Source organism: Protomyctophum bolini, assembly GCF_963924005.1.
Source record: "Protomyctophum bolini genome assembly, chromosome: 19".
In the NCBI taxonomy this organism is placed as follows: Eukaryota; Metazoa; Chordata; class Actinopteri; order Myctophiformes; family Myctophidae; genus Protomyctophum; species Protomyctophum bolini.
Window position 1 is genome coordinate 4156277 of NC_137880.1, and position 19415 is coordinate 4175691.

At 47.8% G+C, this 19415-nt stretch overlaps 1 protein-coding gene across 1 annotated transcript in view; it reads left to right on the plus strand.

The window, feature by feature from the left end:
- The window catches only part of LOC308334122 (kinase D-interacting substrate of 220 kDa B-like), a 105104-nt gene that overhangs the window by 24923 nt on the left and 60766 nt on the right, over positions 1–19415 (plus strand). Inside the window, exons 7-16 of the mRNA XM_080790708.1 lie at positions 4471–4657; positions 4924–5099; positions 5334–6041; positions 7839–7937; positions 8966–9064; positions 11234–11332; positions 14090–14267; positions 16099–16263; positions 17675–17854; positions 18746–18911. Of these exons, the coding sequence (XP_080646834.1) occupies positions 4471–4657; positions 4924–5099; positions 5334–6041; positions 7839–7937; positions 8966–9064; positions 11234–11332; positions 14090–14267; positions 16099–16263; positions 17675–17854; positions 18746–18911 (2057 nt within the window). The remainder of the gene's footprint in view (positions 1–4470; positions 4658–4923; positions 5100–5333; positions 6042–7838; positions 7938–8965; positions 9065–11233; positions 11333–14089; positions 14268–16098; positions 16264–17674; positions 17855–18745; positions 18912–19415) is intronic.

Sequence of the window (19415 nt, forward strand, 5' to 3'; positions counted from 1 at the left end):
GTAGTAGGGGCATCGAAGCAGAAAGCAGATTTTCCCAGTTCAGACTGCACAGATGGGACCTCTAGTGTAAGGGCCGATTCATACTCCTATTTTACCGCTGTTTCGGCGCTGTAGTGCCGAAATGATTTCGGCTCGTCAGAAATGTTCAGTAGCACCGAAGAGCCGACTTTAGGACGGTACCCGCCCCCCCGAACCTCAAATGATGTCACATTGTAGGCTCTACAGCGCCGAACCGACTTTTATTCGGCTCTAAAATAGGAGTATGAATCGGCCCTAAGCCGTTCACTTGAACGGGTCTGACGAGTATTTCTTCTCGCAAGTAGGGGTCAAGGTTCAAGGTCAAGGCCAGTGTTGTTTCTTGGGCAGCACGTTTAGATTTTGTTTTTGTTTTAGTCATAGTGTCTTGAATAGTTCTCGTTTTTAGTTTTTCGTCACATTTGAGTCACCTGGAATGTCTTAGTGTTTAGTCTACTTTTAGTCGACTAAATGTCAATATGTTTTAGTCGACTAAATCTACAGTCGATTTAGTCGGCTAAATTGTATTTTGGCGGGCCTTGATGCCGTCGTAATGGCTGATTTTATACTTGCTGAAAATAGCCGATCTTGCAAGCTTGTAGATCGGCTATTTTCAGCATGCAACCGAGTGTAAAATGACCTATACTGGATCTCTTGTCTAGTTTTTATTTTGGTGACAAAATTGTCAGTATATTTAGTCTTCCATTTCAGAATCAGATCAGAATCAGAAGCCTTTATTGCCATGACATGTAAACATGTTAGGGATTTGGTTTGTTGGACAGCAGAGTGCAGTTACAACATTTTTTCGTCAGCGAGAAAAGGTAGTCGACGAACATTTTTCCTCTTTGTTTTAGTCGACGAAAACAACAAGGTAAGCTTTACAAGAGACATTTTTGTCTTGGGGCTTTCACGCCCTGCTGCAGCCCCACATAAAACAACATCAGTGACAAACAGAAATACATAACAGAGGGAGACACAACATTACACAATTGCACATTATTATGGGCTCCATTTCGTCACCGCTAAACCCCTTATCCCTAAACTTCTGTGCCTTTTTTTTACTATTTTGAAAAACATTTTTGAATAGTTCAACTAGCCAATCTACAGTGACACGTTGTGAGCTTGTAGACTGGCCATTTAACTATTCAAAAATGTTTTGCAAAATAGTTAAACAAACAATAAAAGGCAAAGAAGTTTAGGGATAAGGGGTTTAGCGGTGACGGAAATGGAGCCCATAGTGTGGATAATCTAACCTCTCACATTCACTGCTGTTTCAGAACCTCGTTCAACATTTTAGTTGACGCTGGTACAAACGATTTTTTAAAACCTGATGTTCTTCCTCTTTGTACCTTCTCCCAGAGGGCAGAAGTAGAAACTCTCCATTTAAAACATGGGTAACATCACTGACAATGTGTTGAGCCTCATAACAATAACATAATACTGTGTAACACATTATGTCAACATACCTGCCCGGGTAACAGAATTCTGCGCAACACAGTGGTTCCCAAACCTTTTAGCCTGTGACCCAAACGAGTGAAAATAGCCGATCTACAAATACATTTGACACGTTGTGAGTGAGCAAAGCGACACGTTGTGAGTGAGCTTGCAGATCGGCTATTTTCACTACTTCTTAAACATTTGTTTTCTAATTTATGGAATTTCTTAGATTTTTATTTTATTTCTTCTTGAAATTATTTAAATAACAAAAAAATTAATCTAGGAAACAAAAAAATTGTGGTACACTACATTAATGTCTACATACCTGACCGGGTAACATAATTCTGTGTAACACATACATTAACATACCTGACCGGGTAACATAATTCTGTGTAACACATACATTAACATACCTGACCGGGTAACATAATTATGTGTAACACATACATTAACATACCTGAAACGGTAACATAATTATGTGTAACACATACATCAACATACATGAAAGGGTAACATAAGTCTGTGTAACACACACATCAACATACCTGGAAGGGTAACAGCATTCTGTATAACACATACCAATATACCTGAAAGGGTAACAGAATTCTGCGTAACACATACATCAATATAACTGAAAGGGTAACATAATTCTGTGTAACACATACATCAACGTACCTGGAAGGGTAACAGCATTCTGTATAACACATACCAATATACCTGAAAGGGTAACATAATTTTGCGTAACACATACATCAATATAACTGAAAGGGTAACAGAATTCTGCGTAACACACACATCAATATAACTGTAAGGGTAACATAATTATGTGTAACACATACATCAACATACCTGAAAGGGTAACATAATTATGCGTATACCACATACCGGAGGGTTACACTCTCTGTAACCCAGGTTCTCTGAGTGGAGAGACTGGCTCTCCACTACATATTATTCAATATGTACGGGAACTGACCCCACGGGGCAGTGTACATGGATATCTCTTTAAGACACATCATCTACGGTGGCCCTGCTCAGATGCCAATCAGCGGGCTACTTAAGCCCCATCTGTGCAGAGCCACTTCGATTAACTTGATTGACACGAATTTCGGAGCGGCTCTTTCGTGGAGAGCCAGTCTCTCCACTCAGAGAACCTGGGTTACAGAGAGTGTAACCCTCCGTTCTCTATCGTGTTCGAGACTGGCTCTCCACTACATATTATTCAATATGTACGGGAACTCTCTAAGACACACCGCGAGGAAATAAGCAGACCAGCTGCCCCCGCGGCAGCCCGAGGCAGTTTACCCTGAATTCCATCAGAGCCTATAAGTGGTGAGCGCCCTGGCCGTAGCCATCCCTGGTGCCAGCTCACCAATGTGCCGGTATACACTGTATACTATACAGCCGCGGCCCGCGATGGTCCACCGGAGGTTCACCGACGAGGTCGGTTTCGCTCTGGGTCCCAGCGCTTCTGCAGCCAGGGAGCCAAGGATCTACCAACGTGGTTGGCTTCACACTTGGACCCTCTGGCCAGTGGCCACCCGAACGCCGACCCAAGGTTTCCCCCAACGAGCAGGTTTCACCAAGGGTTGGACGCACGGACCGAACGCCGTCTCCAAGGTTTCCCCCAACGAGCAGGTTTCACCAAGGAGCGGTCGCACGGACAAACTGAGGCTTCCTCCGCAAGACGGACTCGGCACTCAGCTTGTTTGCTGTTGTTGCTCCAAGCCCTTGTATAAGGATATGATGCTCGTGGCCTAGGTGCAAGACGCAACCTAGGCCCAGCTGGCCCAGCCAGACGCTGCGGCCAGTCAACAAAACTCGTGGCCTAGGTGCAAGACGCAACCTAGGCCCAGCTGGCCCCCAGACCCTGAGGCCAGTCAACAAAACTCGTGGCCTAGGTGCAAGACGCAACCTAGGCCCAGCTGGCCCCCAGACCCTGAGGCCAGTCAACAAAACTCGTGGCCTAGGTGTGAGCCGCCACCTAGGCCCAGCTGGCCCTGACCGACACTGAGGCCAGTCACAAACTCCTAGACGCTAAGGCCAGTCCAAGCTACTGCCTGGAGCCCAGTACACGCTCCGTGAACTGGGTGCTGGCTGCCACGTTCACACAGTAGAACCTTGTGAATGTGGAGGGCGTCGACCAAGATGCTGCTGTGCATATCTCGGACAAGGTCGCGCCTCGCCACAAAGCCCATGAGGCTGCGAGGCCGCGAGTCGAGTGTGCCCGTACCCCTGACGGGGCTGGCTTGCCTGCCTGTCTATATGCCTCCTGGATGGTTTCCACTACCCAGTGAGAAAGCCTAGCCTTCGAGACCGGCTTCCCGAGGCAGTTATGTCTATAGCAGACGAACAGCTGGTCCGTTGTCCTGAGGTCTTGCGTCCGCCGATGGTACGTCCTCAGGGCCCTGAGGGGGCATAACAGAGCCTGCCCGCCCGATCCCCCTTCTCCTTGTGAGGGGTCGAGCGGGCGCAACTCAAGGGACTGACTGGCTCGAGACCCAGACCAAACCTTAGGGTGGAACGCAGGGTTCGGTCGCAATATCACCCCAGCCTCCTCGGGCAAGAAGTGGCAGCACTCCTCATGCACTGACAGGGCATGTAGCTCACCTATTCTTTTTGCGGATGCCATTGCCAGCAAAAATGCGGTCTTGCGGGAGAGCCATTCCAGCTCCACCGTTTCCAGGGGCTCGAACGGCCCGTGCCGCAAGGCCGACAGTACCACCTCCAGATCCCAAGGGGGGGCTGTCGGCCTACCCTGCGAGGGATGAGACCTTGTGGCGCCTTTAAGGAACTGACTAATCAGGTCGCAACAACCGTCTGCCAGTTTACGGGGCCCAACCCGGTTCGCCTTTATGGCCGCCACCATGCCCCTCAAAGTCGTGGGAGACTTGCCTGCCTCCAACATTCCCTGGAGGAACGAGAGGATGTCGCAAGCCCCACAAGAGAGGGGATCCACCTGCCTCGCAGTGCACCATACTTGGAAATTTTCCCAGCGGTATGCGTACACCCTCCTTGTAGATGGAGCCCGGGCTTCCTGCAGAGTCCCAACCACCGATGGAGGCAACCCCATGGCTAGGAACTCCGCCCTCTCAGGGGCCAGGCCCAGAGCTTGAGTCCCCGGGGAAAGGGATGAACCCATACTATGGCCCGCAGGTCTCTCTGCGCCTGCTGAGTGGCCTGCGGCACCCGATACCCCTGGGTCATGGTGGAAATCACCCAGGGGTCCGCCCCGATTGTCCCCCGGAACAATGTCTGTTCCAGGGGGCGGCAAGGGGGGGTTGAGCCCCCCCCACCGTCAGGAGCGCGCCCGGGGCCCTCTGCCCCGCCCCCGTGCACGCCTCTGGCCTCGTCCGGACCTGCCGCGCCGGAAGGAGTCCAACTGGCCCCTTAGGTCCCCTGGAGCGTCATAAGTCGGTCGGGGTGGCTCTGCCCGTGGGGTCGTGACACGCTGGCTGCGACCCTTCTGGATAGCCCCCGACACCTCCCTGGCACACTTGCGGCCCTCCTGGGCCTGCTGGAGCAATGTCATGGCACTCGGCCCGAACATGGCCGATGGTACCACGGGTAGCGCCGTCAGACATTTCCTGTCAGCCGCTTCCAGCTTCGACTGTGACAGCCAGAGGTGGCGCCTTGCCACGCAGAGTGAGGCAAGCGCCCTGCCTGATGCCACCGCTTGCTCCTTCATTAGTTTTGCCAAAAGCGTAGACACCTGCTGCAACTCCGCAGTGGGGTCGGGACCCTCGCTGTCCAGCTGCCTAGCCAGACCGCGTTGGTACAGGGCTAGGATCGATGCTGTATTGGCCAGTTGGCCCTGAACTGCCAAGGCTCCATGCACTCTGGTCAGCATGGTGTCCATGGCCTTGGTGTCCTTTGTGGCACAGGCTGGTTGCCCCAGAACCGATGTGGCGGGGGCGATCCAGGCCCCCAAGGCCCGATCCAAGGTCGGTGGTGGGCCACAGCCGATCCTCTCCGGACCTTCCACGTTCGCTAGCCGTCTAACTAGGCCTGACCAGTGGTGGGCCTCCGTCGGCTTCTTAAACTGCTGGAGCACTAAGTCCTCCACGTCTGGGAGCAGGGGCACCAAGAGGGAGTGCGGCTGGTCCCCCCCCTCGTCGTCGAACCGGGAGGTTTTCTGTGTCCGCCCTGAGGGCAGCTCTACGTCCAGGGCCCGTGCGGCCCGTGCTATGAGCTCAAGATCGGAGGAGGGGTACTGCTCTTGTTCCTGCTCCTCCTCCGCCTGTGCCTCCTCCCCCTCCTGCCAGGTGGGGAGGCCTTCTTCCTCGAGGTCCTTGGGGTCATCGGGGTCATCCCCCACCACATCAACCTCCTCCTCCTCCGACCCCCCCTCCAGGTGCACCTCCTCCTGGCCTACAATGGCAGCAGGGTGCTGTGGAGCCGGTGGGGCCGATATTGTGGCCGTAGGGCGCCGCAGAGTTATAAGGCGCCGTAGAGCTGGAGGAGCCACCACTATGGCTGCTGGGCGCCGTGGGGTTGTTGGATTTAGCGGAGCTGGTGGGGCTGACGAAGCTGTGGCTGACGGCGGTTGCCTCTGCCGCTGGTCGCCCCCCACGGCAGTCTTCATCCGCTTGGCCTGATGCTGCTGGGCTAAAATAGCCTCTACCGGTACCAGCGAGAGTGACCGAGCCCTGGCCTCCCTCACTCTAGCCGGCAGGATGAAACAATTCATACAGGATGCCGGGTCCAAACTGGCCGTATGTGCATGGTCCAGACCCAAGCACAGCATGCACCTATCATGGCCGTCCTCCATGGGCATTTTCACCCCACACACCGAACAGGTGTGCACTGGACTGGCCATGTTTCTGCCTATGTACCTAAATAATATATAGCTATGTGTTATAATTCACATCTATATGTTTATATACATATATAGATATATCTATTTACTTATTTGTATATTCAGACAACTCTATAGACGTGTATTATAACTGCATATATTTAATTTATCTATATATATAATACATGCATGTATAGCTATCTATCTATTCAGTACCTGGATGGGTATATAGATATGTATCACAGTATACCATCTATACCTATACATCTATAAGTGTGTATGTATATAGATGTGTATCACAGTATACCATCTATACCTATATATCTATAAGTGTGTATAAACCCACTTATATTGTAGACAACCTGGCAACCAGCCTACACGACGAGTGAGGGTGACAGAGTGTATTCACTAGCGCTCCCTCCCCCCACGCCGACGTGTGACGTCAACGCGGAAGTCGGGGGTTTGTTATTGTTTTCCCCTCTGTGCGGTCTGGCCGGTATACACTGTATACTATACAGCCGCGGCCCGCGATGGTCCACCGGAGGTTCACCGACGAGGTCGGTTTCGCTCTGGGTCCCAGCGCTTCTGCAGCCAGGGAGCCAACGATCTACCAACGTGGTTGGCTTCACACTTGGACCCTCTGGCCAGTGGCCACCCGAACGCCGACCCAAGGTTTCCCCCAACGAGCAGGTTTCACCAAGGGTTGGACGCACGGACCGAACGCCGTCTCCAAGGTTTCCCCCAACGAGCAGGTTTCACCAAGGAGCGGTCGCACGGACAAACTGAGGCTTCCTCCGCAAGACGGACTCGGCACTCAGCTTGTTTGCTGTTGTTGTCGTTGTTGTTGTGGAATGTGGAGCTACGCGGCGCCCAGAGAGGAGTCGTCAGGACGACCGGCTCTCTTCTCACCTAAGCAAGGCGAGTGGACTGTGTGCCACGCAGCTGTTCTAATATATTTTTTCTGATGCGTTTCCAACTGCTGAGATAACCTAGTAACGTCTGTCTCGTGGAAATCAAAAGATCGAAGTGGCTCTGCACAGATGGGGCTTAAGTAGCCCGCTGATTGGCATCTGAGCAGGGCCACCGTAGATGATGTGTCTTAAAGAGATATCCATGTACACTGCCCCGTGGGGTCAGTTCCCGTACATATTGAATAATATGTAGTGGAGAGCCAGTCTCGAACACGATAGAGAACGTACATCAACATACCTCAAAGGGTAACAGAATTCATACCTGCCACTAACTAAGGCTGCAAAATAGTTTAATCAAGTCGATTATGCTGATTATACCACATAAGCCATATATTCCAGCTATAGTGATGGAAACATTTTGAACACGGCACATCTACGAGCTCACGACGCGTTTTTTCGCATCGCATTATGCTGTCTGCGTTTTGAAGGTCAATGACTTTATTCACTTACACTTTCATCAACTTCACAACAATGCCCATGACAAAACACAAAAGCACTACGTCACACAAGCCTGCTGCATTCTGATCGTGCGTGTGTGTGTGCGTGTGTGTGTGTGTGTGTGTGTGTGTGTGTGTGTGTGTGTGTGTGTGTGTCCGTGCGTGTGTGCGTGCGCGCGACAGAGCGGGGACACGGTGCTGATAGGGGCGGTGAGAGGAGGCCACGTGGAGATCGTCAGAGCTCTGCTTCATAAGTACGCCGACATCGACATCCGAGGACAGGTGAGAGAACGAACGAACGGGCCACCAGAGGGAGCTGTCGTCTCCGCTCTTAACCCATTCTGACCGGGAACCCATTTTGGTGTCAGCATCATGTTATGCTTTAGCTATTGAAAAAATAGCAGATCTACAAGCTCATAGCGCGCCACCGAGTGGCGCGCTACGAGCTTGTAGGTCTGCTATTTTTGAAAAAAACGACTGTGACATTTTTATAATCTGATCTCAGGTCAGAATAGGTCAATCAGACCAGTGTGTGTCCAGTGTAAACCTCGTATATGAATCTGATCTCAGGTCAGAATGGGTTAACCTCATTTTGACCCGAGGACGATTCTACACAAAATGTCTTCTCAATCCTGACGGTTTTCTGAACGACCCCCGGAATTATCTCTATCGGGCCACACGGACCGCCATCTCAAAGTATGTTGTTCAGAGGGAGACCCCCTAGAAGCAAATATTTGAGTTGAAAACGTTCGCTCTGAAAGAATAATATTCAAGCATTTGGGTTCACATTTCACGATTTTTCAAAAAAAGCAGACCTATACAAGCTCGTATAGCGCGGCACTCGGTGCCGTGTTATGAGCTTGTATAGATCTGCTATTTTTCAACAGCTAAAGCATAACATATAATGCTTAAAACACCAGAAGGGGGGTTCCCGCCCCCAAAATGGGTTAATACTAATCCTATACTATATATAAATGAGCCTGATTTCAAGGTGGTTTAATGCCAAAGGCCACGACATTCTTTGACGTGGCCGGAAGAAAAAGGGCCTTTTGACTAATTTGTACGAGCTTCGGTTTCGGATTCTCATGACCCTCTACACCACGTTGCCCCAATTTCGTGAAGAACGATATAGCTCAGAACTATGCCAAGATCTGCTGAAATGGCGGAATCTTCAACGGAAACAAAAGGGCTCTACTCTACGCCCTTTGGGCTCGAAGTCGACCCCTAATAATACTGACAGTAATAAAATAAGACTGTGTGCGTGTGTGCGTGTGTGTGCGTGTGTACGTGCGTGCGTGTGTCCCACACAGGAGAGTAAGACAGCTCTGTACTGGGCGGTGGAGAAGGGAAACGCCACCATGGTGCGAGACATCCTGCAGTGCAACCCCGACACCGAGAACTGTACCAAGGTCAGCCTCGCAGCCCAACCTATACACGGCGGAATAGAATCTATTTATTTTTAGAACTGTACCAAGGTCAGCCTCGCAGCCCAACCTACACGGCGGAATAGAATCTATTTATTTTTAGAACTGTACCAAGGTCAGCCTCGCAGCCCAACCTATACACGGCGGAATATAATCTATTTATTTTTAGAACTGCACCAAGGTCAGCCTCGCAGCCCAACCTACACGGCGGAATAGAATCTATTTATTTTAGAACTGTACCAAGGTCAGCCTCGCAGCCCACCCTATACACGGTGGAATAGAATCTATTTATTTTTAGAACTGTACCAAGGTCAGTCTCGCAGCCCACCCTACACGGCGGAATAGAATCTATTTATTTTAGAACTGTACCAAGGTCAGCCTCGCAGCCCACCCTACACGGTGGAATAGAATCTATTTATTTTTAGAACCGTACCAAGGTCAGCCTCGCAGCCCACCCTATACACGGCGGAATAGAATCTATTTATTTTAGAACTGTACCAAGGTCAGCCTCGCAGCCCAACCTACACGGCGGAATAGAATCTATTTATTTTTAGAACTGTACCAAGGTCAGCCTCGCAGCCCAACCTATACACGGCGGAATAGAATCTATTTATTTTAGAACTGCACCAAGGTCAGCCTCGCAGCCCAACCTATACACGGCGGAATAGAATCTATTTATTTTAGAACTGTACCAAGGTCAGCCTCGCAGCCCACCCTATACACGGCGGAATAGAATCTATTTATTTTAGAACTGTACCAAGGTCAGCCTCGCAGCCCACCCTACACGGCGGAATAAAATCTATTTATTTTAGAACTGTACCAAGGTCAGCCTCGCAGCCCAACCTACACGGCGGAATAGAATCTATTTATTTTTAGAACTGTACCAAGGTCAGCCTCGCAGCCCAACCTACATGGCGGAATAGAATCTATTTATTTTTAGAACTGTACCAAGGTCAGCCTCGCAGCCCAACCTACACGGCGGAATAGAATCTATTTATTTTAGAACTGTACCAAGGTCAGCCTCGCAGCCCACCCTATACACGGCGGAATAGAATCTATTTATTTTAGAACTGTACCAAGGTCAGCCTCGCAGCCCAACCTACACGGCGGAATAGAATCTATTTATTTTTAGAACTGTACCAAGGTCAGCCTCGCAGCCCAACCTACACGGCGGAATAGAATCTATTTATTTTAGAACTGTACCAAGGTCAGCCTCGCAGCCCATCCTATACACGGCAAAATAGAATCTATTTATTTTAGAACTGTACCAAGGTCAGCCTCGCAGCCCAACCTACACGGCGGAATAGAATCTATTTATTTTTAGAACTGTACCAAGGTCAGCCTCGCAGCCCAACCTACACGGCGGAATAGAATCAATATATTTTAGAACTGCACCAAGGTCAGCCTCGCAGCCCAACCTACACGGCGGAATAGAATCTATTTATTTTAGAACTGTACCAAGGTCAGCCTCGCAGCCCAACCTACACGGCGGAATAGAACCCTTTTCATATAGTATTTATTCGGTTTGTCACCATTGGAATAAAGCTAAATTAATTATTGTTAATACAAAAAATCACAGATCTATTTTATTTATTTATCGTGCCTTGGATTTCTCAGTACTTCTCTTAAAAAAAATAATACCCCTTTTGGTCTGTCTGTCTGTCTGTCTGTCTGTCTGTCTGTCTGTCTGTCTGTCTGTCTGTCTGTCTGTCTGCCTGCCTCTCTGCCTCTCTGTCTGTCTGTCTGCCTCTCTGTCTGTCTGCCTCTCTGTCTGTCTCTCTGCCTCTCTGTCTGTCTGTCTGTCTGTCTGTCTGTCTGTCTGTCTGTCTGTCTGTCTGTCTGTCTGTCTGTCTGTCTGTCTGTCTGTCTGTCTGTCTGTCTGTCTGCCTCTCTGCCTCTCTGCCTCTCTGTCTGTCTGTCTGCCTCACTGCCTCTCTGCCTCTCTGTCTGTCTCTCTGTCTGTCTGCCTCTCTGTCTGTCTCTCTGCCTCTCTGTCTGTCTGTCTGTCTGCCTCTCTGTCTGTCTGCCTCTCTGCCTCTCTGCCTCTCTGTCTGTCTGTCTGTCTGCCTCTCTGTCTGTCTGCCTCTCTGCCTCTCTGCCTCTCTGTCTGTCTGTCTGCCTCTCTGTCTGTCTGCCTCTCTGTCCGTCCTGTAGGATGGAGAGACTCCTCTGATCAAAGCCACTAAAATGAGGAACATCGAAATCGTGGAGCTGCTGCTGGACAAAGGAGCCAAGGTGTCCGCCGTGGACAAGGTGAGACACCGGGCGAAGGGACACGACGTTAGCCTCTGTGGCTCATCTGGTTCAAGACATTACAGGCCAAACAAAAGGTGGCGGCCATATTGGAATGTGCCGTAGGGGTGTATAGCGATACATTTTAACGGCGTATCATCGCGCTACATGGTCGACGGTACCATACATGGACGACATTGGTTCATTATGGCGACACGATACGATTCAATTATTTAATATTGATACAGTTAACTATTTAACAAATGTGTAAAATATGTGTAAATGTGTGGAAAGGGAAACATGTATTACTGTGGATACAAATGGATACAAAAAGGTGATTCTCTGGCAAATGCATGGACATTGTATTTGAACAAACGATCCGATACCGATCGTTTCCATTGCAAAACGATACGATACGAAGTCAAACAACATGATGTGTTGTTTACATGTCGATGTACTTCGATTTCTGAAATTATAATTGATATTTCTATGCAGTCGATTATCGTTGCACCCCCGAGTGGCCGCTGTGGTGACCCCGAAGGTCGCAGGCTCGTCGCGGACTAAAATGGACCAAATTTGTTGATTTGATAATTGATAATTGATCATTCAACCCATTCTGACCTGAGATCAGATTCATACGAGGTTTTCACTGGACACACACTGGTCTGATTAACCCATTCTGACCTGAGATCAGATTCTAAAAATGTCAGTCGTTCTTCGATTTTTCAAAATAGCCGACCTACAGTACAAGCTCGTAGCGCGCCACTCGCTATGAGCTTGTAGATCTGCTATTTTTCAATAGCTAAAGCATAACATGACGCTAACACCAAAATGGGTTCCCGTGTGCAGTGCGTGGAACCGGCCCGGTTGCCTTAACCCATTTTGACCTTAGATCAGTCTTCTACATCCTGACAGTTTTCTGAAAAAGCTGTGTTTCCATGTCAGTCGTTCTTCGATTTTTCAAAAATAGCCGACCTACAAGCTCGTAGCGTGCCACTCTGGTGGCGCGCTATGAGCTTGTAGATCTGCTATTTTTCAATTGCTAAAGCATTACATAATGCTAACACCAAAAGAGGTGGATCCCGCCCCAAAATGGGTTAATAGTGTGAGATTTATAGATTTTGGGGCCTAAATAATATATTAGAAGCTTTTTTTATCAATAATTGATCAACGTCACCATGGTCCACTTTTTCTAAAGGGCACATTTTGTCCAGAGGGAAATGGGTAGGGGGTGCTCTAGCACCCCCTAGTGTCTTATCTGTGCACGCCACTGCCCCCCCAGGCCGTGAACTACTTGGAATTAGAGGTCTTCACGAGTTCCAATATGACCGACCCGTACCCAAATACACCCATGGAAAATGTACCCGGAACCGAATGGACCCGGGCTATGCACCACTACTATATGACGGACCCGTACTCAAACTGACCCTGTGACATTTTTTTTTTTACCCGGAACCGAATGGCCCCGATCTACTATTAGAAATCTGGCGCGCCGAACCCGAGCAGTATACCGAGAGATGTCGGACTCCACCCGTATATAGAACCCGAAGTGTCCAGTGTTGATTTCGTCGACTTGAAACTATGACGAAAAATGTTCGTCGACTACACCTTTTTTCATAGACGAAAACTAAATGAAAACTAAGCTATGGTGACTAAAACTATAAGACTAAATATATGGGCAATTTTGTCAACAAATAAAAACTCGACTAAAATGTTAGGAAGGGACTAGTGGACGAGATACAGTATAAGTCATTTTACACTTGGTTGCATAGCCGATGTACAAGCTCACAACGCGTTGTAGATCGGCTATTTTCAGGAAGTGTAAAATCAGCCATTACGACGGCATCAAGGCCCGCCAAAACACATTTTAGTCGACTGAATCAAATGTAGATTTAGTCGGGTGCAGTACTTAGTTTAGACAGTATTTGGTTTAGACTAGTCATTGGTTAGACCAGTCATTAGTCCTACAACTACAACCTATCTCAAACCCCACGGGGCAGCACACCTAAACCTAACCTTAACCCATGTCTAACCAATGACTAGTCTAAACTAAGTATGCACCCCGATTTAGTCGACTAAAAACGTATGACATTTAGATGACTCAAACTAGACTAACACTAAAACATTCCAGGCGACTAAAATGGGTCTAAAACTAAATGAAACCTATTCAAGAGACTATGACTAGAACTAAAATCAAAATGTGCTGCCAAAAAACTAAACTGCAAGTGTCCAGTAAGACTTGTGTTTCTTCGTTTCTTACCGAAATGTATTCACACTTTTCCTAGGCTGCGTGTGCTCCACTCCCTGTCGATTTGATCCAATGAAACTGGTCAGATGACCAATGATATCCAATGAAATCGACTGGAAGTGGAACACACACACAGCCTAGGAAAAGTGTGAATATAGCCTCCCTGGTTGCTGCTGCTAGCATAACGTTTACATAACGTGATAATAGTCCCAGTCAATGCTCATATTTGGACAGTTTATGAATACATAACGTGATTTGAGTTACCCATTGACCACCACTGAGACCTGAAACTTCAGTTTTCTGGAAAAACCCATGTTTCTAGTACAGTAGGTTCTCAAGCTATTTCATGTCAAGGAGCTTGGAAGAATATACATTCAAAGATTTGCACACATTTTCCAAAAAATAGCTAAAGTTTGAAATAACGGTTAAAAGCTACGGTGACACAGATTCGTTCCAGGTCTTTTAATGGGTTATGGGTTTGTGTGTGTGCATGTGTGTGCGTGTGCGTGTGCGTGTGCGTGTGTGTCCAGAGAGGAGACACGCCCCTCCACATCGCCATCCGGGGGCGGAGTCGGCGCCTGGCTGAGCTCCTCCTCCGTAACCCCAAAGATGGCCGCCTGCTGTACCGTCCCAACAAGGCCGGCGAGACGCCCTACAACATCGACTGCAGCCACCAGAAGAGCATCCTCACGCAGATCTTCGGAGCGCGTAAGCACAATTCTACAACGGGTCATTTCGAGGAAGCAATCTGGTTGGTTGAAACGGCTTCTAGCCGTGGATCAAACCAGCACCGTTCACCATCCTAATCAAAACAAAGAATGCTCTGTTCTCCCAGAGCACTAGCAAACTCGGTGGCTAGGCTAGCTAGTTTCTTGGGACATTTTGTGGTCGTAGTGACTACATCTGTCAGAATTGCAATATTACACTTGAGGGTGTGGTTTAGCGTGATTATTGCCGCTTCAGTGATGCTTGCGGAACTCGACTGTTGTGTCCTCTCCACAGAGACAGACATATTAAAACCAGTGCTGTGTCTTCTCCTCAGGCCACATGTCCCCCACGGAGACAGACGTTTTTAACCAGTGATGTGTCCTCTCCACATGCAGGACACCTGTCCCCCACAGAGACAGACGTTTTTAAGTAGTGCTGTCCTCTCCACATGCAAGACACCTTTCTTTCTTTCTTTCTTTCTTTCTTTTTATTTGTTTCAAACACCATACAATAAAACATCACAATAAAACAATAACAATACAAAATATCTTAAAAATATATACGTCAATAGACAATAGATAAGTGTGTTCGACATGGAGCAGGAAGAAGCTAATGCTTATGAATTCCTACCCCTTCATAACGTTTTTTATAATAACACAAAAGTCTTGAGAAAAAACAAATAGCAGAGCCAAAATGACACATACTGTACATTAATGTCAGACGTTTTTAACCAGTGTTGTGTCCTCTCCACATGCAGGACACCTGTCCCCCACAGAGACAGACGTTTTTAACCAGTGCTGTGTCCTCTCCACATGCAGGACACCTGTCCCCCACAGAGACAGACGTTTTTAACCAGTGCTGTGTCCTCTCCACATGCAGGACACCTGTCCCCCACGGAGACAGACGTTTTTAACCAGTGCTGTGTCCTCTCCACATGCAGGACACCTGTCCCCCACAGAGACAGACGTTTTTAACCAGTGCTGTGTCCTCTCCACATGCAGGACACCTGTCCCCCACAGAGACAGACGTTTTTAACCAGTGCTGTGTCCTCTCCACAGAACACCTGTCCCCCACAGAGACAGACGTTTTTAACCAGTGCTGTGTCCTCTCCACATGCAGGACACCTGTCCCCCACAGAGACGGACGTTTTTAACCAGTGTTGTGTCTTCTCCACAGGACACCTGTCCCCCACAGAGACAGACATTTTTAACCAGTGTTGTGTCCTCTCCACATGCAGGACACCTGTCCCCCACAGAGACGGACGTTTTTAACCAGTGTTGTGTCCTCTCCACATGCAGGACACCTGTCCCCCACGGAGACAGACGTTTTTAACCAGTGCTGTGTCCTCTCCACAGAACACCTGTCCCCCACAGAGACAGACGTTTTTAACCAGTGCTGTGTCCTCTCCACATGCAGGACACCTGTCCCCCACAGAGACAGACATTTTTAACCAGTGCTGTGTCCTCTCCACATGCAGGACACCTGTCCCCCACGGAGACAGACGTTTTTAACCAGTGCTGTGTCCTCTCCACATGCAGGACACCTGTCCCCCACAGAGACAGACGTTTTTAACCAGTGCTGTGTCCTCTCCACAGAACACCTGTCCCCCACAGAGACAGACGTTTTTAACCAGTGCTGTGTCCTCTCCACATGCAGGACACCTGTCCCCCACAGAGACAGACGTTTTTAACCAGTGTTGTGTCTTCTCCACAGGACACCTGTCCCCCACCGAGACAGACGTTTTTAACCAGTGCTGTGTCCTCTCCACAGGACACCTGTCCCCCACCGAGACAGACGTTTTTAACCAGTGCTGTGTCCTCTCCACATGCAGGACACCTGTCCCCCACCGAGACGGACGGGGACATGCTGGGCTACGACCTGTACAGCAGCGCCTTGGCGGACATCCTGAGCGAGCCCACCATGCAGCCGCCCATCTGCGTGGGCCTGTACGCGCAGTGGGGCAGCGGGAAGTCCTTCCTGTTGAAGAAGCTGGAGGGTGAGAGACCTCAAATATGAACCCATTTTGACCGGTAACAAGACTACTCGCCCAGTTTCTGTTTTCCTCCCAGAATTTTCCCCAGTGAGGGGTGGGAGAGGCTGGACAGCAGACGGCTGGACTTTGAATTTCTCTAACTATAAACTTTCATGACAGCAGAACAGCCTAAGTACAAATATAATTTATGAAAAGCTACTACAGTGAAGTCTGTTCACAGAAGTTGTTGTAGGATATGTGGGGATTATCTGACGAGGTACCATTTGAGGGGGCAAAACCTTACACTAAATAATACTAAATTGTTTATAGGTTCAATATAAGTCAAATAATATAGCCTTTCCACAGCAGTATCTATTTATATTTTTCCAAAAATAATACAAACAGCCAATAGCATAATATTACAAAGTTATCCCCCTCACTGGGGAAAATTCCGGGAGGAAAAACAGGCAAGCACCGGGGCGAGTAGTCCAGTATTCTTTTGACCCGGGAATGACTCTTATAAAATGTCTTCTATAAATCCTGACAGTTTTCTGAAAAAGCTATGTTTCTCTTATGTCAGTCGTTCTTCGATTTTTTCCAAAGTAGCAGACCTATACGAGCTCGTAGCGCGCGCTATGAGCTTGTATAGATCTGGTATTTTTCAATATATAAAGCATAACATAATAAAAACCCAAAAGGGGTTAATAATAATAATAACAATAATAATAATAATAATAATCTATCTAACTAATCAAGCGAGGTCTGAACTGGAGCTCTGAAAAAAATCAGTAACATTATGAAGTACATCTGACCTCCAGTTCCAGGCAACACAGAATGGGGGGGGGACTTTTTTTTATCAATTTAAAAAAGGTATAATAATGACACAGTAAAATGTTGAAAATTAGTGGTATTCCCCTTTAACCCATTTAGACCTCGGGAAACGATTCTACGATTAATGTCTTCTAAATCATGTTTTTATGTCGGTCGTTCTCAAACATTTTCATGTCAAGGACCCCCCCCCCCCCCAGAAACTATAAGATTTGATAACTACATGTTCTTGATTTTTCAAACTAAAGTATAGCATAATGCTTAAAACACCAAAAAGCGTTTACGTCCCACCATGAACATACTGTGCAGTTGTTGTTTTTAAGTGGTGCAACCACTTCTACAACCAGCTCGCAATGTCCATGTACCTGTATGTGTACGTGTTTACGTGTGTCAATGAGCACGAGTATGTTACTGATTTATACCAGTAGGGGGCGCCAGAAACAGAGAGAGGGGTAGTGCTGTGTCTCTAATGAGAGAGAGAGAGAGAGAGAGAGAGAGGGGAGTTGCACCACTTGGTTCACACAGGTGTGATTTTTTAATCGGCTACAGCTTACTAATAACTCTCCTGTCATGTCGTGTGTGTGTCCCCCCCCCCCCCCCCCCCCAGATGAGATGAAGACGTTCGCCGGCCAGCAGGTGGAGCCATTGTTCCAGTTCAGCTGGCTGGTGGTGTTCCTGTCGGTGCTGCTGTGTGGCGCCGTGGCCCTGGTGCTGGGCTTCACCGTGGACCCCCGGCTGGCCATGGCCATCTCCCTCAGCCTGCTGGCTCTACTCTACCTCTTCTTTGGTATAATAATACACCAGTGTTGTTGTTGTTGTTTTTTGGCAGCAAAGTTTGTTTTTAGTTTTAGTTCATAGTCTCTTGAATAGTTTTCATTCTGTTTTAGTCTCACCTGGAATGTTTTATTGTTAGTCTAGTTTTAGTCGACTAAATATTTAAAGCGGGCGGGCGGTGATGGCATCATAATGACTGTTTTTACACTTGCTGAAAATAGCCGATCTACAAGTTCACAGCGCGTCGACACTTGTAGATCGGCTATTTTCAGCATGCAACCAAGTGTAAAATGACTTGCACTGGATCTCTTGTCCACTATAGTCCCTTCCTAACATTTTAGTCTAGTTTTAATTTGTTGACGAAATTTTCATTATATTTAGTCTTAGTCATCATAGCTTAGTTTTCGTTTAGTTTCCATTTGGTTTTCATCAGTGAGAAAAGGTAGTCGACGAGCATTTTTCGTCTTAGTTTTAGTCGACAAAAATCAACAGTGATATACTACCCGTTCATTTGGGTATAGCACGGAATTGCACTTCCGTAAATACACGCCTAGAAAACCCCCAAATCTGTATCTAATACTGTAAGTCGCCTGAATTGTAAATTGTTGAGTGTGTATGTGTTAACCCATTCTAGACGGGAACCCCTTTTGGTGTTATGTATAAAATAGCAGATCTACAAGCTCGTATACCTTGAGCTTGTAGGTCTGCTATTTTTTGAGAAATCGTGAAAATGTGTGCAAATCTTTGAATATATTATGTTCCTTCCCTGTAAACGGTTTTAACTCAAATCTTTGCTTCGAAAGAAAACATTTGTAGAATCGTCCCCGGGTCTTAATTAGTTTTTAAACAGTGGTTGTGTACTGTGTGTGCGTGCGTGCGTGTGTGTGTGTGTGTGTCCCAACAGTGGTGGTGTACTTTGGCGGGCGCCGCGAGGGCGAGGGCTGGAGCTGGGCGTGGCTCATTAGCACGCGCCTGGCGCGTCACATCGGCTACCTGGAGCTGCTGCTGCGGCTGATGTTCGTCAACCCGCCCGAACTGCCCGAGCAGAGCACCAGAGCCCTGCCGGTCAGGTAAAAACACAGTACCAAAAGCACTGAGGAAACTGTTGTGCCTTTCTTCGTCCCTTTTTCTTTCAAACTTAACTACAGGAGCGGTGGTCTCGAAAAATTTTACCGAACACGACCATATAGCGCTGACGAAGGTCTTATAGGACCGAAACGTTTGCTTTTTTAACTGCACTTTGAGCAAAGAGCACTTTATGAGCATGATAAAATAAAAGCAAAAATGTTTCCCGAAGTCTCAGTCTATAGAAGTTTTGACTTAATTTTGTAATACAGTGAGCGAGTCGTGTTCGGTCAAGTTTTCCAATACACAGTACCACTCAGTGTTGTTTTTGGCAGCAAATTTCTATTTTAGTTTTAGTCATAGTCTCTTGAATATAGTTTTCATTCTGTTTTAGTCTCACCTTGGAATGTTTTATTGTTAGTCTAGTTTTAGTCGACTAAATATTTAAAGCGGGCGGGCGGTTGATGGCATCGTAATGACTGTTTTTACACTTGCTGAAAATAGCCGGT